The 27,314-nt window shown below is 54.1% G+C and overlaps 2 protein-coding genes across 7 annotated transcripts in view; one reads left to right on the plus strand and one right to left on the minus strand.

Moving 5' to 3' along the window:
• Positions 1–12,903, plus strand: part of PDE1B (phosphodiesterase 1B) — a 149,783-nt gene extending 136,880 nt beyond the window's left edge. For 3 of the 4 annotated variants that reach the window (XM_073318684.2, XM_073318682.1, XM_073318685.1), the window contains 3 exons: positions 5,005–5,141; positions 5,827–5,945; positions 9,788–12,903. In XM_073318684.2, coding sequence (XP_073174785.1) covers positions 5,005–5,141; positions 5,827–5,924 — 235 coding nt within the window. In that variant the 3' untranslated portion in view covers positions 5,925–5,945; positions 9,788–12,903. Of the gene's footprint in view, positions 1–5,004; positions 5,142–5,826; positions 5,946–9,784 lie in introns of all 4 variants that reach the window. The other variant, XM_073318683.1, reaches the window with a different exon arrangement.
• A 6,887-nt stretch (positions 12,904–19,790) lies between these two features.
• PPP1R1A (protein phosphatase 1 regulatory inhibitor subunit 1A) overlaps positions 19,791–27,314 on the minus strand; it is an 80,140-nt gene continuing 72,616 nt past the window's right edge. The window contains exons 6-7 of one of the 3 annotated variants that reach the window (XM_073318378.2): positions 22,041–22,142; positions 19,791–20,757 (exon numbers count right to left, since the gene is read on the minus strand). In XM_073318378.2, the coding sequence (XP_073174479.1) occupies positions 20,735–20,757; positions 22,041–22,142 (125 nt within the window). In that variant the 3' untranslated portion in view covers positions 19,791–20,734. Of the gene's footprint in view, positions 20,758–22,014; positions 22,143–27,314 lie in introns of all 3 variants that reach the window. The other 2 variants (XM_073318377.2, XM_073318379.2) reach the window with 2 other exon arrangements.

The raw sequence follows: 27,314 nt of genomic DNA on the forward strand, positions 1-27,314 counted from the left end.
TGTAGTTTTTCAGCGTGCTCAGGAATGCAGGGTCGTATCACTATCCCTACATTCCAGGTGGGGAAACTGAGGCACGACACAGGGAAGGGACACAGAGCAAGCATATAGGAGATTTGGGATTGGAACCCAGGAGATATGATTGCTCTCTATAAATATATCAGAGGGATAAATACCAGAGAGGGAGAGGAATTATTTAAACTCAATACCAATGTGGACACAAGAACAAATGGATATAAACTGGCCACTAGGAAATTTAGATTAGAAATTAGACGAAGGTTTCTAACCATCAGAGGAGTGAAGTTTTGGAATAGCCTTCCGAGGGAAGTAGTGGGGGCAAAAGATCTATCTTGCTTTAAGATTAAACTCGATAAGTTTATGGAGGAGATGGTATGATGGGATAACATGGTTTTGGTAATTAAATATTCATGGTAAATAGGCCCAATGGCCTGTGATGGGTTTTTAGATGGGGTAAGATCCAAGTTACCCGGGAAAGAATTTTCTGTAGTATCTGGCTGATGAATCTTGCCCATATGCTCAGGGTTTAGCTGATCGCCATATTTGGGGTCGGGAAGGAATTTTCCTCCAGGGCAGATTGGAAGGCCCTGGAGGTTTTTCGCCTTCCTCTGTAGCATGGGGCACGGGTCACTTGCTGGAGGATTCTCTGCTCCTTGAGGTCTTCAAACTACAATTTGAGGACTTCAATAGCACAGATATAGGTGTGAGGTCTTTTTTAGGAGTGGTGGGTGAAATTCTGTGGCCTGCATTGTGCAGGAGGTCAGACTAGATGATCATAATGGTCCCTTCTGACCTAAATATCTATGAATCTATGAATCTATGAATCTATGAGTCCTGGCTCCCAGGCTGCACACTCAGTACATAGGCCCAGTCCAGATCTCTTGTGCCAAGGGAAGTGGGGGTGCTGTGTTCACGTCTGACTGCAGAGATCCTCAGGGCAGGGCAGGGCAAGCTGCATGTCCTGGTCGAAGTCTGGTCTGTGGGGACTGCCTAGGCAAGTCACTGATTCCTTCCCAGCCAGTACCACAGAGTTCTGGGGTGTCAGTGGCTGGCCGGCTCCAGGCCTCCTGGCGCAGGGGAGCTGTTGGTGCCTTGTGTTGCCTCAATATCCCCTCCAGGAGGTGGTCACACTGTTGGGGGCCTGGGGCCTGGATCTCATGGGCAGAACCCAGAGCCCTAGGGCCAGGTTGTCCCAGCAGATCTCATTGTTCTGGGGGGAGGGGAATTCTTCATTGTGCTCAAGGATGGGGAATGGGGGAGGGGAGGATCCCAATTGTTCTCAGTGGGGGTGGAGGGACAAAGTAGAGCTGGCAAGAAAACAAGGATTTCATGGTGTGAAAACTGTCCAGGTTTTGGCATTTGGTTTAGTTCCACATTGGGACAGAACTGAGACCTTTAGACCTTTCTGGCAAAAACCCAGAGAGAAAGCGAGAGAGACGCACCCCAAAGTACCCAGCGGGCCAGGTGCTCACCGGGGCTGGGGACAGCGGCGTATTATCGCCTAGGCCGACAAGGCCTAAGCCTCGGGCAGCAAATTTGAAGGGGCAGCAAATTTATAATAGCAGCCAGAGGCGCCAAGTTCCCCCAGCGCCGGTGGGTGCTCGTGCCCCCCTGCCCCCGCCCCAACTCCACCCCTTCCCAACCCCTTCCCCAAAGTCCCCCCGCCAACTCTGCCCCTCCCTGCCCCTATTGGTCCCCTTCTCCAAATCCTAGCCCCACCTCCTCCCCTGAGAGTGCGGCGTTCCCCCCTCTTCCTCCCAGCTGCGCGAAGCTGTTTCATGCACAAGCGCTGGCAGGGAGCAGGGAGAAGCAGAACCCAGCGGTGTGCCCAGGGGAGGAGGCAGAGCAGAGGTGAGCTGGGGCCGGGCGCAGGGCGGAGAGCTGCTGGTGGGGGCTCTGCACCCAGCCCCGGAGCACCCACGGAATCGGTGTCTATGGATGCCGAGATTCTACCAATCACAGCACTTATTGAAAACACCAACGAGGGTGCGAATTTGTAAAAAAACTAAAAACAAGTTCTTATGGGGGCGGCAATTATTTCAGGGCCTAGGGGTGGCAAAATCATTAATCTGCCACTGGCTGGGGAGACACAGGGTCCAGGTCCAGCTTAGCCCAATTCAGAGCATGGATGTGAGCCTGGGCCTTCCACAGCCCAGGGATCAGGAAAACCTCTGCCGGTGTCTCCATTCTGGCTGTGGGACGGTCGTTCAGCCTCGAGGAATTTATCTTAATTAAGTGTTTCGGAGATGTTCGAAGGGGATGTCTGCTGGGCTGGGCCAGCTCCTCACTGGGGTCAGTGCCGTGGACTAGATGGGCCTGTGTCCTCTGACCCTGCCCTCAGGGGCACTCCCTGTCCAGAAATAGAATTAGACTGAAACACTAGTAAAGTGAGGCAGCCCCCGATGCTGTCCAGAGGGGCCAGACCCCCCTGTAGGCTGGTGCTGCTGTATGAGCCCCTGGGCCTCAAGAGCCAGCACAGCACAGAAGAATGCCCGTGAGACTGGACAGCAGGATGCCTGGGTTCTGGTCCCATCTCTGCCACTGGTTCATGATGCGGCTGCAGGTAAATCGTGTCTCGCAATCCCTCGGTTTTTCCATGTGTAAAATGCTGACACTACTAGGAAGGGTGAATGAGCCTGCTTCTCCTCTTGCTCCATAGTTTAAGGCCAGAATGGACCATCAGCTCATTGAACGTGGCCTCCTCTCCAGCACAGGCCATTGACTATCACCCAGCCACCCCTAGGTTGGGCCCAATGACTTTATTCAGACCAATGTACTCAGGCCTCAGAGAGCTACGCTGTTGTGGGCCACAGGCAGAGAAGAGGAGAGGAGAGACCGGGTGCCACCAATAGCCAAGGCCCCTGCCAGGGCAGGGAATTGATTAGGTAGGCTCTGCCCAGATGATCCCAGCAAGCAATCCTTGCTGCAAGCTGCAGAGGAAGTTGAACCCCTGCCCCCAAGGTCCCTGCCAATCTGACCTGGTGGGAAATTCCTTCCTGTCCCCAAATCTGGCCACAAGCATGACCCTGAGCATGTGAGCAAGATCCACCAGCCGACATCTGGACAGAGGAGTCGCAGCTCCAGGACCAGCTCAGAGCAATGGGCCACTTATCTCAGTGGAACTTCATTGACCACAGCGATGTTCCTCCAGTGAAGTTACCCACGTCCAGCCCCATGTGTGCTGACGAGCCCTAGTATCCCCATGAGCCATGTACGTTCCCCTGGGCATCCTTCCCCACCACCCAGAGATTCCCTTGGATGCAGTCCGACATGGCCATGAAAGGAAAGATGCTGGAAGCTTTGGGACCTGCCTGAACATCCAGCTCTGGCAGTACCGTCAGCTGATCCTTATGCAAATGAGATGCTAATCTCACTGCTCTAGATGAGATGACTTTGAAGAGTCTCCTAAGAAAAGACCCCCCTTCCCCCCCACTTCAGAGCACCAGGAATATGTAAAACAACCATCGTGGAGACTTCCCCAGACTGCCAGCAAAATGCTGGTTCAGCCTGAGTTTGGGCTGCAGCTCCAGCCCAGTCTGCCCCTGCCATGTTGTAAAGGCAGGTTCCCAGTTGTGCTGCCTGCCTGAGTCCCTGCTGGGCCCTGGAGCAGTTACAGGCGATGGTTTTTCTCTATGGGAACAAAGGGGAATTTCAAGGTGTCGCTTCCAAAGGCCTTTATCGCCGCAAGGCTCTGGGGAGGTGGGTAGCAGGGCCAGGCGTGGCCTTGGGCAAAGTCAAGCTCTGCGTAAATGGCTCCTTTTTGTAGCTGGGAGTCATGGCCCAACTTCAGAGCTTCACAGCAGCTCTGTGTGCACATGCCAGTGTGAGAGCCAAAGGCCAGTGACCCAGCTGGGACCCCGCCGATGGCTCCAGGCTGCAGTGCCTGAGCCTCACCATTAGCGAATGTTCAGCGTTAGCACCATTTCACCAGGGGAGACTGAGGGTCAGACCGAGCCAATGAGCCCAAGGGCAGAAGGCCTGAGCCAGAGTCGTTCCATTGACTTGAATGCATTTCGGATCAGGCCCCAAACAAGTAAGCTGTAGAAATGGGGATAGAACCCAGGAGTCCTGTCTCAGCTACCCCTGCTCTAACTCACTAGAGCGCACTCCACACCTAGAGTGGGGGATAGAACCCAGGAGTCCTTAGCCACAAGACTTAGCAAGTGACCAAAGACAGTGGGGTTTGTCGTGCTGGTGGCAGGTGCCCCTCTAGACACGGGGTGCCTGTGAACACCAACACCATGAAGGGATAATTGAGCCTGGACAAATTTTGCATGACTTTCACATGGTTGTGTTTGCCAGTGCAGGCCCCACAGCCACGTGCAAATGCCACCCCCCTGGGGTGTTGCTGGGAAAGGTTTGCCCGGCTACGGCTCCCAGCTGTCTCGTGTGTGATCTGTGCTCGCCCCCTGCTGGCCTTGTGCATAACACCATCAGCAGAGGATGGAACAGGTCTGAGGGGAGTAAGTGGGGAGTCCCGAAGGAGGATGGAGCAGTGGGTCCAGCAGAACTCAGCACTGCCCCTTCCCTGGGGTCAGCACCAGCAGAGCCTCCCTATTGGCAGCTGTTCTTGTCCTCAGGCCGGCAGCATTACTGCTCCCCCTGCTCCTGCCACTGGATGGCAATCTCACTTCCCAGCCTCATTAGCAGGCGCTCTGAGGAGGCAGTGGGGGGTCTCAGTGCAAGGGACTGGGAGCTGCGAGGCCGGGGTCAGGGGGTCTCATCTCAGCTGCCCCTGTCTGTGAAGGAGCAGGTGCATCCAGGGTTATTTGTTACTCCAGCTGAGGGGCTGATGTGCTGAGCTGTTGGGTGCAGGCAGCTCCCATGGCCGTAGGCTGGAGTGGAGGAGATTAAGCCTGCAGTGTCCTCACCTCAGCCCAGCCCAGCCCCAGCCCCTCTGTCCCGACTGTTGGGGCTCCCTGCCGTGCACCCCAGCCTTGGTGTGGTTCCCACACTACATTGGCACTGCCCCCTCTGGCTTCCCTGCAGCTCCCAATGGAGACAGCCTTCCCTGGACGAGCATTCAGAGCTGGGTGACATCAACACCGACATCACCAGCTTCCGCTCCACCTGGACCAAGTACATCCAGGAGAACAAGCAGAAGTGGAAGGAGCGAGCGGCCAGCGGTACGTACTGGGCATGCAGGGCTGCGAGGGGTGGGGGGTTCCCCAGGACCTGGGGCCCTTTGAGGAGAATCCCTCCCCCCCACATCTGAGAAATTCTCAGGCTGATCTCACTGTGCCCCCGCACCCTCTGGACTGAGTCAGGCCCAGCCTGGGAGCAGCACATCGCTCCTCACCGGTCCCGGCCAGGGACAGTAGTGGCACGGGAGGAAGGGCCTGGCTCTGTGAACCTCGCTCCTGCACCAGGGGAGTGAGGGAGCCAGGTGGGCTCTGAGCAGGGCTTGTGGCTGTGGCAGCATGGCCCACAGGGCTGAGGGTTGCAGGTGCTCCTGGGAGCAGGCAGACGGGGGCCAGCGGAAGCTGTTCATCTAATTCCAAAACCAAACCAACACAGGGAAGTGGAGTGAGATGGAGAAAGGCCAGACACTCCAGCCCATGCAGGCTGCACGTTAGCCGAATGGCAACCCCCTGGTGGCAGGGTCTGCGGCCCTGCATGAGACAAGTTGGCAGGTCTCAGCTCAGTCCACATGCCTACCTATTTCAGGTGGCACGAAGCAACCCCCTCATGGCACCCCACAGCGAGGCCATGGAGCCAATGGTCCACATTCACTAGCTCCATCCTGAGTGGGGTCCCTGCCGCCCTGTCTCATGAGCAAGCCCCAGTGCCCCACATGCCCTGTCTCTCCAGGGATCACTAACCAGACATCCATTGATGAGCTGTCACCATGCGAGGAGGAGCCACATGCACCCGAAAACCAGCACAATCAGAATGGCGATGTGGAATAGCACAGTCTACGAGGGAGTGAGGTGAGCACCGGTCACCACGAACCCGGAGTCAGTGCGGCCTGGCGCTGCCCCCTGGCACCGGTCACCATGAACCCATAGTCAGTGTGGCCTGGCGCTGTCACCCTGCACCGGTCACCACGAACCCGGAGTCAGTGCGGCCTGGCGCTGCCCCCTGGCACCGGTCACCATGAACCCATAGTCAGTGTGGCCTGGCGCTGTCACCCTGCACCGGTCACCACGAACCCGGAGTCAGTGCGGCCTGGCGCTGCCCCCTGGCACCGGTCACCATGAACCCATAGTCAGTGTGGCCTGGTGCTGCCCCCTGGCACCGGTCACCATGAACCCATAGTCAGTGTGGCCTGGCGCTGTCACCCTGCACCGGTCACCACGAACCCGGAGTCAGTGTGGCCTGGCGCTGCCCCCTGGCACCGGTCACCATGAGCCCATAGTCAGTGTGGCCTGGCACTGTCACCCTGCACCGGTCACCACGAACCCGGAGTCAGTGAGGCCTGGAGCTGTCCCCTGGCACCGGTCACCACCATCCTGGAGTCAGTGCGGCCTGGCGCTGCCCCCTGGCACTGGACACCATGAACCCATAGTCAGTGCGGCCTGGCGCTGCCCCCTGGCACTGGTCACCACAAAGCCGGAGTCAATGTGGCCTGGTGCTGCCCCCTGGCACTGGTCACCATGAGCCCATAGTCAGTGTGGCCTAGTGCTGTCACCCTGCACCGGTCACCACAAACCCGGAGTCAGTGCGGCCTGGCGCTGCCCCCTGGCACTGGTCACCACAAACCCGGAGTCAGTGTGGCCTGGCGCTGTCCCCTGGCACCGGTCACCATGAACCCATAGTCAGTGTGGCCTGGTGCTGTCACCCTGGCACCGGTCTCCACGATACCAGAGTCAGTGTGGCCTGGCTCCATCATCTTGCTGCCTCTCACTGTGAACCCAGAGTCAGTGCGACTTGGTGCCTTAGAATCATAGAATATCAGGGTTGGAAGGGACCCCAGAAGGTCATCTAGTCCAACACCCTGCTCGAAGCAGGACCAATTCCCAGTTAAATCATCCCAGCCAGAGCTTTGTCAAGCCTGACCTTAAAAACCTCTAAGGAAGGAGATTCTACCACCTCCCTAGGTAACGCATTCCAGTGTTTCACCACCCCCTTAGTGAAAAAGTTTTTCCTAATATCCAATCTAAACCTCCCCCACTGCAACTTGAGACCATTACTCCTCGTTCTGTCATCTGCTACCATTGAGAACAGTCTAGAGTCATCCTCTTTGGAACCCCCTTTCAGGTAGTTGAAAGCAGCTATCAAATCCCCCCTCATTCTTCTCTTCTGCAGGCTAAACAATCCCAGCTCCCTCAGCCTCTCCTCATAACTCATGTGTTCCAGTCCCCTAATCATTTTTGTTGCCCTTCGCTGGACTCTCTCCAATTTATCCACATCCTTCTTGTAGTGTGGGACCCAAAACTGGACACAGTACTCCAGATGAGGCCTCACCAATGTCGAATAGAGGGGAACGATCACGTCCCTCGATCTGCTCGCTATGCCCCTACTTATACATCCCAAAAGGCCATTGGCCTTCTTGGCAACAAGGGCACACTGCTGGCTCATATCCAGCTTCTCGTCCACTGTCACCCCTAGGTCCTTTTCCGCAGAACTGCTGCCTAGCCATTCGGTCCCTAGTCTGTAGCTGTGCATTGGGTTCTTCCGTCCTAAGTGCAGGACCCTGCACTTATCCTTATTGAACCTCATCAGATTTCTTTTGGCCCAATCCTCCAATTTGTCTAGGTCCCTCTGTATCCTATCCCTCCCCTTCCCCCGGCGCTGGTCACAGCAACGCTGGAGTCAGAGTGGCCTGCCTGGTGCCTTCACCCTGCTGCCTGTCATTGCGAACCCAGAGCCAGTGCAGCTTGGTGCCGTCACCTGGGCGCACTGTGCCATCCCAGTTGGGAGGATCCCACTCCCGCTCTGCCCGGTGCAAATGGCACACAAAGAGCTGAGCCTGGCAGGTGCTGAGTACACCCGCTTACCCTGATGACAGTCCTCCACTCCCTGCTCAGCGGGTGCGTCAGAACCTGCAGCCAGGGGCCACGAGTCCTATGGGCTCATGGTGCCCGGGCTCCACCAGTATTCAGGGCTCAGGGGGCCCGGCTCCACCAATGTTTGGGGCTGGGTCTCTCCCCCGGCCCCGAGCCTGCCACTCATCCTGACTCTGCTCTGCCTGGCATCAACTGCTGCCGCAGGGTCCTAATTCACTAATGGCAGGGCAGGCTACCCTTCTCCAAAGCCCCAAACCCCTCAACTCCAGCCCCAGACAGAGCCCTCATCCCCCAGCACCCTAATCCTCTGCCCCAGCCCTGAGCCTCTCCCACACCCCAAACCTCTCCTCCTCAGCCCCACAGCCTTCACCCCTCACCCCCTCCTACACCCTTACCCCCAGCCCAGAGCCTGCACCCAAACTCCGTCCCAGAGCCTGCACCCCTCACCCCTTCCTACACATCCACCCCCAGCCCAGAACCTGCACCCAAAAGCTGTCCCAGAGCCTGCACCCCTCATCCCCTCCTGCCCCCCTACCCCCTGCCTCAGCCCAGAGCCTGCACCCAGCACCCAAACTCCATCCCAGAGCCTGCACCCCAGACCCCCTCCCCCACCCAAACTCCTTCCCAGAGCCTTAGGCAGGTGGGGAGCAGAGTTTGGGGGTGGCGGGTTCTGGGCACCACCAAAATTTCTACAAACCTGCCACCCCTGCCTGCAGCAGGGCCTGGCCGTTCCTGGTGTGGTACAGTCAGGGTTGTGGACATGGCAGTGCTGGCCTTCCCTGGGCTCGCTCTCCATCTGCAGAAGCAAGACTCCCTCGCCTCACGCGGACACAGAGGTGCCTGGTCTGGGTGACAGAGCCTTTAGGGCAGCGATTCCAAATGGTCCCCGCTCCTGTAGTGACCACATGTTGTTGCCCTCTCTGCTATTGAGGGCCCGGCTGTCAGATACATTTGGGGCATCTCAGCCCAGATCCTGTGGCTGTCAAGCAGTGGTTGGGCAGGGGAGACCACACTCCCCTCTCAGCCCCAACAGAGTTGTCCCTCTAGGGCAAGGCTGGAGCTTGCTGTGCTGCTGGGGTGTGAGTCTGCAGAGCTCTTCCCCTCAGCCCCACTCTGGTACAGCCAGTTCTGACTTTGACTGGAGGGAGCTCAGTGGTTTGAGCATTGGCCTGCTAAACCCAGAGTTGTGAGTTCAATCCTTGAGGGGGCCATTTAGAGATCTGGGCCAAAAATTGGGGATTGGTCCTGCTCTGAGCAGGGGGTGGGACTAGATGATCTCCTGAGGTCCCTTCCGACCCTGATATTCTATGATTCTATGGTTGGAGTAGCTCATTGCCGTCAGCTGCTGTGAGGTGGAGGGCAGTGGGACGCACTGTCCTGCACAGAGGGGGCTGTGCCCCAACACATTCTCAGACTGGTACTATGCAGGGAGCACCCTGGCTCAGCAGGACCAAGGGGAGGGAGAAGGTGGGACGTGCTGTCCTGCACAGAGGCAGCCGTGCACCAATGTGCCCTCAGATTGGCACCATGTGGGGGCGCTCTGGGTCACTGGGTCCCGGACGGGGTGGGGTAGTGGGATGCACTCTCCTGTACAGAGGCGGACATGCACCACCATGGTCTCAAGTTGGCATTATGTGGGGGGGCGCCCTGGCTCAGCAGCGTCCAGCGGAGGGGGACTGTGGGACGTGCTGTCCTGCACAGAGGCGTCTGTGCACCAGTGCACTCTAGGTTGGCACAATGCAGGGGTGCCCTGACTCAGCGGGGCCTGGCGGGAGGACGGATCCCGCTGTCTAGGCCTTGACTCTCCCGCTCTGACCCAGCAGGTCCCATTTCCAACTGAATGATGCAGTTTAGTCCAAAGTCTTCGATGCCATCGAAATCAACACCATCGCAGGAGGAGCCGCCGCAGGCCAGAGGGCGAGCAGGAACAACCATTGCCAAGATATAAAAATTAATGTAAACTTAGAGTCAAGGGAAATCCTGATGTCACCGAGCACATGGCCTGAACCCAACAAAGCCTTTGCTCGCCGCCACCACCCCAGAGCTCTGGCATGGCCAGGCCAGCCAAGCCAGGTACTATAGGCCCCTGTTCCAGCTGCCTTCCTGCCCCACCCCTCCAGCTGGGGCTATCAGAGGCATCTCACTGCCCAGCCAGCAACCTCCTGGAGCTGCTGGGCCAGGGCTTTGCCTGTGTCTTTTTAGAGGATGTGTTCTCTGGAATCCCAATTTGTCAGACGCCCAGGGATGATTGAGGTGCAGAGGCTTCAGGGTGATCCACAGGCCTGTGGGAGGAGTTTGGGGGAGAATGGGGTGCCAAATTGGTCACTTGGGGAATTGTGGACTCCAGCAGTGCCCCCAGGGCATGTCACAGCTGCTTACCTGCCCACTGGAGCCAGGATGGATGACCACTGCACAATACCTGTCTGGGGTGATGCCTGCACCCCCCAGACTCAGAGCCCCAGGGCCTACCCTTAGAACAGAACATGGGCTGGGTCGCCCCTTGTACTCCCAGACAGACACACCCACTCCTCGCAGGCCAGAATCTCCTCCCCGTCTCTAGTGGGGTCCCTGCAAAGGAGGGTCTGGCCTCCAGTGGCAAACCCTCCTGACTTGCAGCCCCAATATTTATCTACCCGGAGCCCAACATTCAAACAGACCCTGTGCCAGGCTCAGGCCCAGCATTGTGAGAACAGCTATTGGGCCCCTACCTGCCAGGCCAAGCCCCCAGCTGTGGTGTGGGATTTGGGCCCACCTTGGGCCTAGGCTGGAAAAGTGGGCGCCATGGTGTGACACTCCCTGTGCGTTAAACCCCCTTTCTCAGGGCTCCCCTCCAATTTGATTGGGTCAGGACCCACTCTCCTTCCTGCGGGGAACCCAGGAGCTCCCTGCAGATGTCATGGGGCTGGCGTGGGGGCTGTGGTATTTGACACCAAGGGGCTGTTGTGTGGAATCTGCTCTCGCCGGGTCCCGTGCAAGTTACAGATGCAAGCCCCATGTTACACATGTGGGGAGTGTGTTTGTTCTGTGCCTCCTTGCACATGGGTCCTTGCAGCATGACGGGAGGCTCCACTGGTCATGGGGCGGGGAGTGTACACGCTTTTGCCTGGATAAACACTTGCTAAACAGTAAAGGAGCCAGGTACACGCTCCACAGTAAGGCCAGGTGAAGCCACGTCTCCCAGACGTGCAGGGTAATAAACGGAACTGAGACAAGGGCTTCCCAAGCCCTCGCCACCCCACCACCCCCTCCATCCTGTGTCTCTCACTAGGCCCCTGAGCCACACCTGTGGAGGAGGGCATGGAAGGACGGGCAGGGACCGTGGCAGGTGTGTTCACCCTCTGCCCTGTGGGGTAGAATGACCATAACAGAGCAGATTATTACTCTGATCCATATCCTGAGGCTGGAGGGGGGCTCTAGAGCAGGCCTCTTTGCACACCTGGCTGTTAACAGGACTCGGCTCACAAGTGCAGGGTGGCCTGGAGCAAACTCCACAGCCCCATTCCCACCTCACAGCACAGGGATGGTGGGTTTGTTGTTTTGTTTTTGTTTTTGTTTTTTTTTGGGGGGGGGAGCACGTTTGAACCCTGAACTCTCGGCCTGGTCGACTCACACGTGCAATGACTGTGGCAGCCTCAGTTTACCACCATTAACTCTACTGAGTTGCCGTGGGCTGTGGTGCAGCAGGATTCAGCAAGAGCCATGGGAGCCAGCAGGCTCTAGGGGCCTTGGCAGAGCTGGGGGCAGGACTGGACTAGCAGGGGCTGGGGGGCTGTGCACCCTAGAGGGGCTGGAAAGGGACTGAAGAATAGGTTGTGATAGACTAGCATTGGCAGAGCTGTGTGTCTGGGGGGCTCAGATAGCAGGGGCTGCAGGTTGGGATTGAGGGGCATCGGCAGAGCAGGGGCAGGGGAGCCCAGGGCTGAGCTACCAGGGGGCTGCAGGTTGGGATTGAGGGACATCGGTAGATCTGGAGCCGGGGATCCCAGGGGCTGCAGATTAGGATTGAGAGGCATCAGTAGGGCAGTGACTGGGGAACCCAGGGCTGGGATCACAGGCGCTGCAGGTCAGAACTGAGGGGTATCAGTGGGGCGCCGGTGGGGATGCATGCATGAAGCCTGTCTCTATCCAGCCCACTCTGTATCAAACTGTAAATATTAAGTTCCCCCGATTCCCAGGGTCACAGGGACTCTGTTCCAGCCGGCTCTGTGGTGGGGTTGTTTGGGAGCTGACCAAGGCTGGACTTCCCACGGGTTCATGGGTCAGGAAAAGCCAGAGGATTTGTCTAGATTTGTCTAGATGAGGAAAGCCCAGAGCTCCAGGTGAACCTGCTCCAGTCAGCTACCTTGGCCTGACCTCAGTTGACCTCGATTAGGGAGCGGCACTGTCTGTGCTTGGCCAGTGGATGTGAGCGAGGACACCAGGGGGAGCTAGGGAGGAGATAAGTGCGTATTTAGCGCATATGTGTAATAGTACAGGCAGGGAGCTGGGAGTTATGACTCCTGGGTCCTATCTGCAGCTCTGGGAGAGGGGTGGGCTCCAGTGGATTAGAGCGGGGGGAAATGAGGACTCTTGGGTTCCATTTCCAGCTCCGCTACTTCGAGGGTGACCGGGGCCAAGTTACCCCCTGCCTCAGTTTCCCCCGCTGTCTAAGGGGTTAATGACATTTCCCCAGGGGGTTGCCAGGCTAAATTCACTGCTGGTTGTCAAGTGTTTGGAGATGCTTGGATGGGAGAGGGGAAAGGGGGTGTGAGTGGGGAGCTGGGCTCCACACTTGGCACTTCCCGGACTACAAATCCAAGACACCCTTCCACTAAAACGCCAGCCTGTCCTGCAGCACATGCTGGGGGCTGCATGCTCAGGGGGCTGACAGGTGCACTTGGTATAGGGGCTGGCCGCCCTGTGGTGGGGGGCACTGGAAGCTGCATGCTTAGGTGCCAGAGTGGATGCTGGGGGGGGCGCTATAGGGGCTGGGAGCTAAGGACTTGGTGGGGGTGGGGGTGAGGCTGAAGTACACTTGCTATAGGGGCCAGGAGCCCTGGGAGTGGCAGGGATGTACGCTTGCTATAGGGGCCAGGAGCCCTGGGAGTGGCTGGGATGTACGCTTGCTATAGGGGCCAGGAGCCCTGGGAGTGGCTGGGATGTATGCTTGCTATAGGGGCCAGGAGCCCTGGGAGTGGCTGGGATGTACGCTTGCTATAGGGGCCAGGAGCCCTGCTCTCGGTGAGGGGTTGGGAGCCAGGTGCTCTGGAGGGTCCCTGAGGTGTACTTGCTGCAGGAGCTGGGCACTTGGGAGGGGCACCGCGGTAGGGGCTGAGAGCCACTGCTCAGGGGAGGTGGGGGTGCACTTGCCGTACAGGCTGGGTGCTCTGGCGGGACAGGGAGATGCACCAGCTATAGGGCCTGGGAGCCGCATGCTCTAAGGAGTGCACTAGCTATAAGGGCTGGGCGCTCTGTGTGTGTGTGTTGGGGGGATGGACAGGTATATCTGCTATAAGGGCTGGGCGCTCTGCAGTGGGTGGGGACAGGTAGGTATATCTGCTATAAGGGCTTGGTGCTCTGTGGGGAGGAGGCAGTTATCCCTGCTATAAGGGCTGGGTGCTCAGGGGGTGTGGTGGGCAGGTATACTTGCTATCAGGGCTAGGCGCTCGGGGGCGGGGGAAGGGAGGTATACCTGCTATAAGGGCAGGGTGCTCAGGGGAGGGCTGGCAGGTATACTGGTGCGTCAAGCCATAGGACCTAATCTAATCTAATCTAATCTAATCGCCTTTTATGATGAGATTACTGGTTCTGTGGATGAAGGGAAAGCAGTGGATGTATTGTTTCTTGACTTTAGCAAAGCTTTTGACACGTCTCCCACAGTATTCTTGTCAGCAAGTTAAGGAAGTATGGGCTGGATGAATGCACTATAAGGTGGGTAGAAAACTGGCTAGATTGTCGGGCTCAACGGGTAGTGATCAATGGCTCCATGTCTAGTTGGCAGCCGGTATCAAGTGGAGTGCCCCAAGGGTCGGTCCTGGGGCCGGTTTTGTTCAATATCTTCATAAATGATCTGGAGGATGGTGTGGATTGCACTCTCAGCAAATTTGCGGATGATACTAAACTGGGAGGAGTGGTAGATACGCTGGAGGGGAGGGATAGGATACAGAAGGACCTAGACAAATTGGAGGATTGGGCCAAAAGAAATCTGATGAGGTTCAATAAGGATAAGTGCAGGGTCCTGCACTTAGGACGGAAGAACCCAATGCACAGCTACAGACTAGGGACCGAATGGCTAGGCAGCAGTTCTGCGGAAAAGGACCTAGGGGTGACAGTGGACGAGAAGCTGGATATGAGTCAGCAGTGTGCCCTTGTTGCCAAGAAGGCCAATGGCATTTTGGGATGTATAAGTAGGGGCATAGCGAGCAGATCGAGGGACGTGATCGTTCCCCTCTATTCGACATTGGTGAGGCCTCATCTGGAGTACTGTGTCCAGTTTTGGGCCCCACACTTCAAGAAGGATGTGGATAAATTGGAGAGAGTCCAGCGAAGGGCAACAAAAATGATTAGGGGACTGGAACACATGAGTCATGAGGAGAGGCTGAGGGAGCTGGGATTGTTTAGCCTGCAGAAGAGAAGAATGAGGGGGGATTTGATAGCTGCTTTCAACTACCTGAAAGGGGGTTCCAAAGAGGATGACTCTAGACTGTTCTCAATGGTAGCAGATGACAGAACGAGGAGTAATGGTCTCAAGTTGCAGTGGGGGAGGTTTAGATTGGATATTAGGAAAAACTTTTTCACTAGGAGGGTGGTGAAACACTGGAATGCGTTACCTAAGGAGGTGGTAGAATCTCCTTCCTTAGAGGTTTTTAAGGTCAGGCTTGACAAAGCCCTGGCTGGGATGATTTAACTGGGAATTGGTCCTGCTTCGAGCAGGGGGTTGGACTAGACGACCTTCTGGGGTCCCTTCCAACCCTGATGTTCTATGATTCTATGACCACTGGGGTCTAGCCCGGCTCTAGGAGGGCATGGCAAATGGAGCGGGGGGTTAGAGCAGGGGGACTGTGAGTCAGGAGATCTAGTGGTTGGAATGGGAGAGTGGGACTCAGGACAGGGGTTCTAGGCCAGGCTTTGGGAGTGAATGTGTCTGGTGGTTAAAACAGGGAGCTGAGTGGGTCCATCTTTGCTGCTGACTTGCTGTGTGGCTTTGGGAGAGTCACCCCATGGCCCGTGTTGAGTCCCCTCCTCTGTAAAAGGGGGCTAGTGATGCTGTCCCACCTGGCAGAGTGAGGGCTTGTTTGGGGGCTGAGTCTGATCTGCAGGGAGGCGGGAGGGCAAAGGTACCAGAGAGGAAGAGCAAAGGGAGACAAAGCCCCACCCCACTCAGAGCCAGTGGCCTGTTCTTAGAGCACCCAAGCATCAACTTCAGGCCACATCCTGCTCCTGCCCACACCATGGAAAATCACCCATGGAAAACCCTCCTGAAGGCCTGACCCAGAAAGCACTGAGCACCAGCACTGTCTCTGAGATCAATGGAAGGCAGCAGGGCTCAGCACCCCACAGGATCAGGCACTAGGTGAGACAGAATCAGGCCCAGAATCAGCAGCTCCCCATCATGAGCGTCCGTGGGACTGACCTCACCAAACTGGCTTCCTTTCAGCTGTGAGGACCTTTAACCTGGTCGCTGCTTAGCGGCCACGCAAGATTGCAGCCTGCCCCAGTGGCCATGAGTTGCTAAGCTCTCCTGCCCCGCACTGTAAATACACCCAAGCTCACCTCCACCATGGGTATTCTCTGTACGTGTTTGTACTTCGGGCATAATTTTCTACCATGCAGTTACTCTTTGTTTCTCGAAACTGGTTATTATACGAACAGCTCCACATTCCGATGCTGAGCCCAAACTGTGCGCATGTAAAAATGAAACTAAGGAACTAATCAAAAAAACTACACGAAGGACAAATAAAAAACAAAAGAGAATTAAAAATGGTTTCTGTTGTTGTTTTTTCCCCTGGCTTTGGAAATAATTTTTAAAAGGCCCCCCAAAGGGACAAAGGGAAAAAGACTTCACAGGGCAAGACAGGAGAGAGAAAAGTGTTTTTTGTTTTTTTGTTTTTTTTAAGAAAAGCCCATTTCTAATTTTAGCTCTGGCTCGGGAAAGAGAGCGGGGTGCGGGGGGGTAATTGTTAGAGCAGGATTTTTGCTACCAGCATTTTTTTGTAATCCGAAGCAGGAAGCCTGTCCCAAAAAAATCAGTGGGGCCATTGGATAATCAAGGTGCACTCAAGGAAGACAAGGACGCCAAATGAATTCGTTGCATTGGTCGTCACTGCAGATGTGAGGGAGAGTCCAACACCTGAGCTGTTCTTTTTTAGGTGACAAATCTGAAGAACTGTTCCAGATTGAGGTGTCAATAGAGGAGGTTTTGGAACAAACAGATAAATTAAGCAGCAGTAGGTCCCCAGGACCAGCTGGTGTTCACCCAAGAGTTCTGAAGGAACTCAAAGATGAAATTGCAGCATGCCTAACTGTGGTATGTAACCTATTGCTTAAATCAGCCTCTGCACCAAATGACTGGGTGGTCGCTAATGTAATGCTGATTTGCTTTAAAGAAGAGGATTCTCAGACACACAGAAGACCATAATATGTTGGGGAAGAGTCAATGTGGCTTTTATAAAGGGAAAGCATCCCTCACCCATCTATTAGAATTCTCTGAGCAGGGGTCAACAAGTATCTGGACAAAGGTGATCCAGTCAATATAGTGTACTTAGATTTCAGAAAGCCTTTGATAAGGTCCCACACCAAAGGCTCTACATTATGTAAGCTGTGATGGGGAAAGAGGTAAAGGCCTCACATGGATCAGTGATCGGTTAAAAGACAGGCAACAAAAAATAGGAAAAACTGGTCATTATGACAATGGAGACCAATAAATAGCAGGGTCCCTGAGGAGCTGTACTGGGACCTGTGTTGGGCAACATAAATGATCTGGAAAAGTGGGGTGAAAGTGAGGTTGCAAAGTTTCCAGACAGTGCAAAATTACTCAATAGTTCAGGCCAAAGGTGACTGCCAAGTTCCAAAGGGAGCTCACAGAACTGGGTGACTGGGCAACAAAAGTGCAGATGACATTAAATATTGAAAAGTACAAAGTAATGCACTTTGGAAAACATAATCCCAACCATACATAGAAAACAAGGGGGGAGGGGGAGTCTAAATTAGCTGTTACCACTCAAGAAAGAGATCTTGGAGTCATTGTGGATAGTTCTCTGAAAACATCCATTCAATGTGCAGCGGCAGCCAAAAAAAGCGAGCAGAATGTTGAGAATCATTACGAAAGGGATAGATAATAAGACAGAAAATATCATATTGCCTGTATATAAATCCATGGTACGTGGATACTCGCATACTGCGTGCAGTTGTGGTTGCCCCATCTCAAAAAGATATATTAAACTTGGAAAAAGTACAGAAAGGAGCAACAAAAATGATGAAGGCTCTGGAACAGCTTTCATATGAGGAGAGGTTAAAAAGAATGGGGCAGTTCAAATTGGAAAAGCGACTAAGGGGGGATATGACAGAGATCTATAAAATCATGACGGGTGCGGAGACAGTGAATCGGAAAGTGTCATTTACCTCTCACATAGCACAAGACCCAGGGGTCAGCCAATGAAATTAATAGGCAGCAGGGTTAAAACTAATATAAGGACGTCCTTCTTCACACAACACACAGTCAACCTGTGGAACTCATTGCCAGGGGAATGTTGTGAAGGTCAAACGTATCACTGGGTTCAAAAAGTAGCTAAGTTCATGGTGGGTAAGTGCATCAGTGGCTATTAGCCCAAATAGACAGGGACGCAGCCTTGTGCTCTGGGTGTCCCTAAACCTCTGACTGCCAGAAGTTAGGACGGGATGACAGGGGATGGCTCACTCGAAATTGCCCTGTTCCGTTCATTCTGAAGCACTTGGCATTGGCCACTGCTGGAAGACAGGCTACTGGGCTAGCTGGACCACTGGACAGACCTGGTATGGCTGTTGTTAGGTGCTGGGAGTCAGGACTCCTTGGCTTTATTCCCAGCCCAGGAAGGGGAATGGGGTCTAGTGGTGTGGGCGGGGGAGGGAGGTGCTGTGGGTCAAGATACACATCTTTACTACTGATAACATAGGGCGTTAATCGCAGGACTTTGCCTTTGATCAACTAACTGGCCATTTCCTAGTGTCATTGTTGCCTAGGTCAGGCCTCCCCTCTCGAGCCAGCAGGTGGCCCTGTTGCTCCTCTCCGAATCCCTCAGCAGCAGCGCTGGCTGGGCCTGGGACCAAGCTCAGAGCTGGCTGCACCAAAGGCCTCCTGGCTGTGATGAAGACACAGGACAGGGCCTGCTGTCCATTGAACCCTTGAGATATTAATGCCCTTGAGCTGCAAGGGCCGGGCCGAGAGCAGAGCCCTGAGAGCTGGAGGCGTTTCTGTGCTTGGTCAGCGCTGAGGAGGGGGCGGCAGGAAAGCCCCAGAACAGTAGCAACAAACTCCCTTGCCCCAGCGCCAGCAGGGGATGGAGGCTCCCCCCACGCTAGTGAGACCAATGGGGCTCCCCCCACTGAGAACAATGGAGCCCCCCCCCCCGAGTAAGAACAATGGAGGCTCTCCCTCCTGTTATTCCCAATGGAGGCTGCTGGGGGCTGAGCGCTATTGAAATCCAGAGCCATGGCCTAGCTCCGCCCTTGCCCAGGGCTGCCTCCCACCATCACCCCCAGCCCAGGGCTCTGGGGGCCTGGCTCCCGCTGCCCAGGGGATGGGCTCTGACTGGCCTTTATAGGAACTTTGAGATATGAGGCATAAAAGACCTCAGCCAATGAACTCCAGCACTGTCCCTCTCAGCCAATGGGTTACCTTCACTGTCCCTTCTTAACCAATGAGCTACCCTTGCTGTCTCTTCTCAGCCAGTGGGTTACCTGGACTGTCCCTCTCAGCCAATGGACTATGGGGTTGTCCCTGCACTGCCCCATGCCTCATCTCCTCAGGTGCCTCCTGTTTTCCACCACCCACTGTTTGAGCCCATCTCAGGCTGGCCGGCACCAATGTCCCCCAGCCAGCAAGCTGGAGTGTGCACCGGGGTGGCAGGCGGAGACGCTGCTCTGAGCTGGGGGCTCCAGGTCTCCCAGCCAGAGTCGCTGCACTGGAGGGGGCCCCCAGTTGGCCATCAGATCCTCCTGCGTCCCACCCCCAATAGGAAGCTATCTGCCGAGGAGCTGGAGAGTCTCTAAGACTGAACACTTGCCCCCCATGTTTGCAAACAGCCCCTGAGGCCGGGGAAGGGGCAGTTGCCAGGATCACAGTGGCTTGGAGTGGTTCTTGCAGCTCTGAGCCTGACTTTGCTTACCTGGGTTTTATTTTCTTCACTTTCCTTCCCACGAACTAAAGGCAGGAATTCCAAAACTGATTAAAGGAAATATTTCACTACCCAGCATGTGCTCAGCCTGTGGAACTCCCTGCAACATGATGTCACTGAGCTCAAGAGACAGTGGTCCCTGCTGGCCTTGGAATCCAAGAATCTAGCGGGATTGGACAATTATGTGGATCACAAGAAAAGCCAGACTTACTATAAATAAATAATGAGACCAAACCTTTGGGAAGGGTTATTAACCTGCTTCAGGAACTAAGCTGATCGCTGACCATTAAAGAGCAGGATGAGACCTTCACTGGGTTGGGGGGGGGGGGCAGATGATCATCCGTCGGTTCCAGCGGGGTTCTCACCCCTTCCTTTGCAGCTTCTCGTGCTGGAAGACTGGGCTGATCCCATCTGGCAGAGCCTATTGTTCCCTCCCACACGCCAACCCCAGTACAGAGGTGCAATGAGCAGCAGGTGCTAACATGAGATCAGTTTATTGATTGACAGGACAGGCTTGGTGCTCTGGACAGCCAAAGCTGCAGTGATGATGGGGGCTTGTAGAGGGCTGAGTGCAGGCGACGATAGACACACTGGGCAGGGTTCAGCCTCCTGCACTACTGGACAGGGGCAAGGGCAGCCAGATGTGCGGCACTGCCAGGCTTGAGGCACGCTACATGCTCACATCCCACGCTTGCCCTGGGGTCAGCAGTATCTGGACCCAGCTTGGCCCACCTGTCCTGGGACCCGGCTGAGGGAGGCAGGAACCTTGTAGGGTTAGAGACCCTGGTCAGACCGAGGGCGAGGGGGAAGCAGTGGGGTGTCCCGTGTGGCTGGGGAGAAAGGGATGTCCCCCTAGGCTCTGCGCTCCTCGGGGCTTGTCCACACTAGCACAAAGGTGTGTTTAAACCATGATTGACAACATGCTTCAAACCCTCAGTGTGGACAGGGCAGGTCATAGCTTCACCATGTGTCAGCTGGGTGAGGGGAGAGCCAGGGGTGGCCTGGCACAAGGCCCAGCCATTCCTACACTCTCGCTCTGGTCTCATGCAGGGTGTGAGGTCCTGGGCTGGGCTGTGCAAGGGGGGATCTCACCCTCTCTGGACTCTGCCTGGAATTGCATGTCCACACCTGGCACTGTCAATCCCGCCCAGGATCATTGTGTTTGCTGTGAAATGCCTCACTTGTGCCAGGCTGCCCCATTCACCTCAAGCCAGGAAGGGCTGGTGGGGCCAGATTTCAGCCTTCACCTTCCCACTCCAGAGCGTCTTCTCTACGGCAGTAAAAAAAAATCACAAACACCCAAACAGCCATTGAAATCTTAGAAAACAATCATTAACCACCCCCCGCCCCGGAACCCAGTGATCTTCCTTCTTCCTTCCTTCCCGCCGCATTGCCCTGCCTCTGTCCTCGAAACATCACTCACACCTGGACCAGAGCGCCACCTACAGGAGGGTATTAAAACAACAAACATTGGGGTTGGGACCCACACTACAAACCCACAAAAGAAATCCAACGAAAAGCCAAGCTGCCGCCCAGTTCATCCTGCTGCTCCTCCACCTACAAACACATGCCCTCCCAGGGCCACGGCTACTGAACACCACAGGCCATGCCCTGTAACCTTAACTCTGCCCATTTCCTCAGCGTGCACATGCCTGTTCCCCAGACAATGGTCCCCAAGCACTAGGGATTGGGGAGGGTTGGGACAGCCACTGGCTGTGCTGGCAGGGTAATTCAGTGCAGAGCTGAGAGCAGAAGGGGTGAGGGCATTACTAGGGGCAGAGTTAAGGCTGCCATGGGTGGTAGGGAGATGTCCAGCCTGAGTCAAATAATGCCTCCCCTTAGAGCCCAGAGGGTGAGAAACAAGACTCAGCCTGAGCTCAGGTTCAGACTCCAGGGCTCATCTGCTCCTTGGCGTGGCTGCTGGGGCTGCCCAGGAGGGGGCCAATAGCGATAACCGTGGTGGTGGCATGTGTGGAGTGGGCACCTGTCCCCACTTTATCTCATAGGCACCACATGGAGCCGGAGTTCGGCGGCAGCTGAGATAAGCCAAAAAAGAACCTTGTGGATTTAAAATGTGGCTCTCAGAGAAAACTCGTAAGGCAGTGCAGCGGCACGCCCTGGTGACCACATGCATCATGAATGGGCCACTCAGGAGCATCAGCCAACAGGAGAGCTGTGAGCCAAACCCAGAGGGCTCAGTCGAGCCCCACACCTGTTACCACATCCCTGGGCACACAAACTCACAGCCCACGGGATTCCCATGCTCATGAGGCTGTTCCTCATGCTCAGTCCCTTTCCAAATATTAGCCCTTTCCTCCTCACTACCCCCGTGTTCCACCCTGAGCAATGCCGCTCCCGGCACTTGGTCACACCCTCCACCCAGTGATGGCAGAGCCAAGCAAGACCTAGCAGCTTTTAACTTCTCTACCCTCTGCCTATCCTGCCAGCCCCAGTATCCGTGTCCTCTTCTTGGCATTCTCATCAGTTTGTTGATCAATCGATCTCCAAACACACGCTCTCTCTCCCTGCTCTGTCATATGGCAGCACCATGCACTATTCTAGCTGAGGTCTGCTCAGGTTAGATTTAGTTGGGATTGGTCCTGCTTTGAGCAGGGGGTTGGACTAGATACCTCCTGAGGTCCCTTCCAACCCTGAGATTCTGATTCTGATTCCTGCTCTAGCCTCCCATGGGTTCCTACCTAGTCACTTGCAGGAGCCTGCTTGCCTGAGGAGTCCGTTGGTTGTATATGCACTCTCTGCTTCTCTGAGGACAGTCCTGGCCTTCCATCGTCTTCGCTTTTTGCACAAGCTCCTGTCGATTCTTCCTCTGCACAAAACAGGCCCAAGGAGCATGAGCACGGGGTTCAACATGGCCTGCCCCACGATGCAACCCCACCCCCCACAGGACGTGCCCAACGGGGCCTGCTCCAGGGATCTTCGCCCTGCAGGACGTTTCCAATGTGGCCTGCTCCAGGGATCTTCACCCTGCAGGATGTGCCCGACACGGCCTGCTCCAGGGATCTTCTCCCTGCAGGACATTTCCGATGTGGCCTGCCCCAGGGATCTTCACCCTGCAGGATGTGCCCGCCACGGCCCTCCACAGGGATCTTCGCCCTGCAGGATGTTTCCGACGAGGCCTGCCCCAGGGATCTTTGCCCTGCAGGATGTGCCTGACATGGCCTGCTGCAGGGATCTTTGCCCTGCAGGATGTGCCCAACATGGCCTGCTGCAGGGAACTTAGCCCTGAAGGATGTGCCCAACGTGGCCTGCCCCAGGGATCTTCACCCTGCCCCTGCCCCAGGGATCTTCGCCCTGCCCTAGAGTGCCACCTCCTTCCCTTGCAGACAGAGGCCGCCATGGAGACGTGACTGAGTGGAGGTCACTGGGACGTGACTTTATGTGGGCTGGACACAGTTCTCATGAATAGCAAGGGATTTTGGCTGCTCTGCACAAAGCACTTTGAGCCAGATTCCCTCCCTGGTGGGCACTGATGCCAAGACATAGGGCCAGGGGCTTGTGCCTCCTCTCTCCAGCATAGCCCCTAATAGAGGCTCTGGGAGCCCTTCAGTGCTGCCCTAAGTGGCTCCCTTGTTCCAGAGACCTGATAGGGCTTTTCAGAATCAGAGGGAGGGTGCAAGTACCCAGTCAGAGCCACTGCAGCCCAGTCCCCCAGCCCAGTGTTCGGAGTCCCCGCTCTATAGAGTCTGATTCATTTAAGAGGAAAAAAATCTACCACCACTTCAAACTAGGGGCCATTAGCCTGTTAGCTGAAGTGGGGCCCAGACTTTTAGTGCTTTAAAATCCCAGGTCCAGACCTCAATGGTGACCGATGGGGGAGCAGGAATGCCAGGATCAAATTCCGGTGGGATGATTTAGGGAAGCGGTCTACGTATAGCTAATATGCAGTATTGTAGCTCTGTTGTTCTCAGGATATTAGCAAGACAAGGTAGGGGGGGTAATATCTTTTGTAGGACCAATTTCTGTTGGTAAGAGAGACAAGCTTTCCAGCCACACAGAGCTCTTCTTCGGGGTTGGGAAACTTACTCAGGGGGTCACAGCTTAAACACAAGGTGGAACAGATTGTTTAGCACAAGTAGTTAACACACATTTCAAGGGACCATTCAAGGTGAAATGGCCTGTTAACACCTCTCCAGTCATAGCAGGGAAGGCAGCTGTGGGGCATGGTTAGTGGGTTACAGATTGTTGTCAGGTTTCAGAGTAACAGCCATGTTAGTCTGTATTCGCAAAAAGAAAAGGAGGACTTGTGGCACCTTAGAGACTAACCAATTTATTTGAGCATGAGCTTTCGTGAGCTACAGTTCACTTCATCGGATGCATAGCGTGGAATGTTGTCAGAAACCATAAATCCAGTGTCTCTCTTCAGTCCATGATTTTTAGTGTCTAGCAAAGTTAGGAATTTAAACTCCGACTTGTCTTTAAACTCATCTTTTGAAGGGGTTGGGCAGGTTTCTTTTGAGGATGAGGACTCAGAGGTAGCATTGCCATCTTTCTAATTTCCCGTAACTTGACTTCCAAGGCCACGCCCGTGCCCCACCGCTTCTCCCAAGGCCTCGCCCCCATCGCTCGCTCCTCTCCCTTCCTCCCCTCATTGCTCGCTGCATCGTCTCAAGGAGCCTGCATGCAGGTAGGAGGCAGCCACGGTTGAGCAGGGGCTGGTGTGGGTTAATGACCCGGCACTCCCCTCGCCCTGTGGGAACTGGACTTTTAGTTAAGGTGCCATTTAGGGTTGTCAGGTCCCCTTTTCGACCAGACTTTCCAGTTGAAAACCGGGCACCTGGCATCCCTAAATGGCACCCAAACACAGAAGCCCACAACTAGAGTGTCTGGGTAAAAGCCAAACAGATGGTGTTAGGATATAGATATTCAGGCCTGTCTGTAAAGGCCTGTACTTTAAGAATTTAGGTGTATTCTTATCACTTGGCTAGTGATAGAGGTATAAAAGAAAGAATCAAAATCACTGTCTGCTGGTGTAAGGGCTTTCTCTTACTGTGACAGTCTGAGGCCCTGTTCTTAGGCTAAGGCCTTTGGCTAAGCAGCAGAGGCAGCCATAAGCTGGGAAGCAAACGGTCACATCCTCACATTCCAAACTAGTCACATTGAAATAAGGTGCTATTGGGCTGTTAGGCACTATCAGGACAGGATTGTATTCCTATCACCTCCAGAGAAAGGGAAGTGCCTAGAAAATGTAAAAGGAAACTTAGTTTGATAGCATCCTGTCTGGCAAGAACTCACTTATCAATAGCTGGGATGTGAAATCCTCACTTCTGTATTGTTTTGTCATTATAGTTCCCACTTTGCTGTTGTTTGTCTGTATAATCTCTGTCTGGTTCTGTGATTGTTCCTGTCTGCTGTATAATTAATTTTGCTGGGTGTAAACTAATTGAGGTGGTGGGATATAATTGGTTACATAATCATGTTACAATATGTTAGGATTGGTTAGTTAAATTTCAGGAAAATGATTGGTTAAGGTATAGCTAAGCAGAACTCAAGTTTTACTATATAATCTGTAGTCAATGAGGAAGTGACTGGGGTGTGGGTGGGGGTGGGCATGTGGGTGTGTGAGATGGGAACAGGGAATGGGGGTAAGAAAATTGGAATCATGTTTTGCTAAAGGGGGAGATGGGAACAGGGAATGGGGGTAAGAAAATTGGAATCATGTTTTGCTAAAGAGGGAAATGGGAACAGGGAATGGGAGTAAGGAAGTTGGAATCATGCTTGGCTAAGGGCAGGAATCGGAACAGGGACACAGGTGTAAGGCTCTGTGGTGTCAGAGCTGGGAAGGAGGATACTAAGGAAGGAAACTGGAATCATGCTTGCTGGAAGTTCACCCCAATAAACATCTAATTGTTTGCACCTTTGGACTTCGGGTATTGTTGCTCTCTGTTGATGTGAGAAGGACCAGGGAAGTAAGTGGGTGAAGGAATAAGCCCCCTAACAGATGGCAACCCTACTGAGAGGTCAGATAGAGAGTGATCATGTTGTGAAAAGTGTTCACCCACAGGTGATAGGGTGTTCTTGTCTTTTATCATTTTCCTGTGTGAGTTTGTTCAAGAGCGCAGTGATTGTCTGGTTACACCCACATCATTGTTACTGTGGCATTTAGTGCACGGGATGAGCTGCCCCACATTATGATAGGCCTGTGTAGGACCCATGGATCTTGAAAGGTGTGTTATGGGGGGTGTTGATCATCTTACCGGTGTAGATATGTCTACAGGTTTTCCATGATGCAATTGACTTGATACAATGTTTGGTAAAGGCAGTTTTAAGTGTGTTAAGGTGTGAATCCTGGACTTTCTCCTTGGAGCATATTCTTGGTATCTGAGTGCCTGGCTGTAGATAACAGATTTCTTGGAGTGGTTACTGCATCTGTGAAGGTAAGGCTACATCTACATTACACATTACATCCGTTACAGTGACGCATAAGCACAGGCGCTTTAAGCTGATAGGAGAGAGCTCTTCTGTTGGCTTAATTACGCCACCTCCCATAAGAGGCGGCAGCTCTGTTGGCAGGAGAAGCTCTCCCACCAACATAGCACTGTCTACGCCGGCTCTTAAGTCAGTGTAATTTACGTTGCTCAGGGATGTGGATTATTCCGAAGTTATAGCGAAGTAATTTGTAGTGTAGACAAAGCGTGGTGATCTATGGGTTGCTAGTATTTAGTTGCCTGTAGGGTTCCATTGCTGAAGCAGAGCGTGATATCCAGGAAGTTGGTGCTGGTGTGGGAGTTTTCTAGAGAGAGTTTAATGGATGGGTGGTGGTTGTTGAAGTTGTGGAGGAAATCTATGAGGGAGTTTAGGTCATCTGTCTAGAGGATGAAAATATCATCGCTGTGTGTCAGGAATATCATTGGTTTTGTGGTGTATTTAAAACTTCCTTCACCAAACAAGGACACTCCATCAAAGAAGTAGACGACATCCTGGAATGGGCCACCCAGATACCCTAAAGAGAACCTGCTTCAATATGGAAATAAAACTCCCTCCATCCACACACCCTGAGCTGTCACCTCCCATCCCACACTAGAACCCATATGGGGCATCATTAAACAATTACAACCCAAACTCGATGTGAACCATGTCCTGAAAGAAATCTTTCCTGCCTTCTTCTGGCCTTCACACAACCCCTCAGCCTCTCCCAACTCATCATCAGAAGCAAGCTCCCCACCCACCAATTCAAAGCGGCACCAGACCCTGCCCGAACAACAGTTGCAAAACCTGTAGACATATCTTCATTGCTATGATGATCAATACCCCACACAAAACACATTTCAAGATCCATAGGTCCCAGCACATGCCTATCACAACATGTGGGGCACCTCATCCAGTGCACTAAATGCTACAGTAACAATGATCTGGGAGTAACCAGACAATCATTACGCTCTCGAACAAACTCACACAGGAAAATCATGAAAGAGAAAAACTCCACATCACTTGGGGATGAGCACTTTGTATAAAATGATCACTCTCTACCTGACCTCTCAGTCCTCATCCTCCAAGGAAACCTGCACAACCCCTTCAAAAGATGAACCTGGGAGCTTAAATTCATAACTCTGCTAGACACTAAATACCATGGACTGAAGGGAGACACTGGATTTATGGCTGATTACAACAATCTGTAACCCACTAACAACCCCCACACCCAAGCTGCCTCCCACCCCGTCCTTCTCCCCATGACTTCACCCCATGTCACTTCACCTTGAATAGTCCCTTAAAATATGTGTTTACTTTTACTAAACAATCTGTTCCATCTTGTATTTAGCTGTGACACTCTGAGCACATTCCCAGCCCTGAAGAGCTCTGTGCAGCTTGAAAGCTTCTCTCTCACCAACAGAAGTTGGTGCCATAAAATAATTTACCTTGTCTCTCTGTGTACAGCTTATGAATTGTTTGATTTTGCAAAAAGAAAAGGAGTACTTGTGGCACCTTAGAGACTAACCAATTTATTTGAGCATGAGCTTTCGTGAGCTACAGCTCACTTCAT

The sequence above is a fragment of the Lepidochelys kempii genome, chromosome 20 (genome assembly GCF_965140285.1).
Source record: "Lepidochelys kempii isolate rLepKem1 chromosome 20, rLepKem1.hap1, whole genome shotgun sequence".
Classification (NCBI taxonomy): Eukaryota; Metazoa; Chordata; order Testudines; family Cheloniidae; genus Lepidochelys; species Lepidochelys kempii.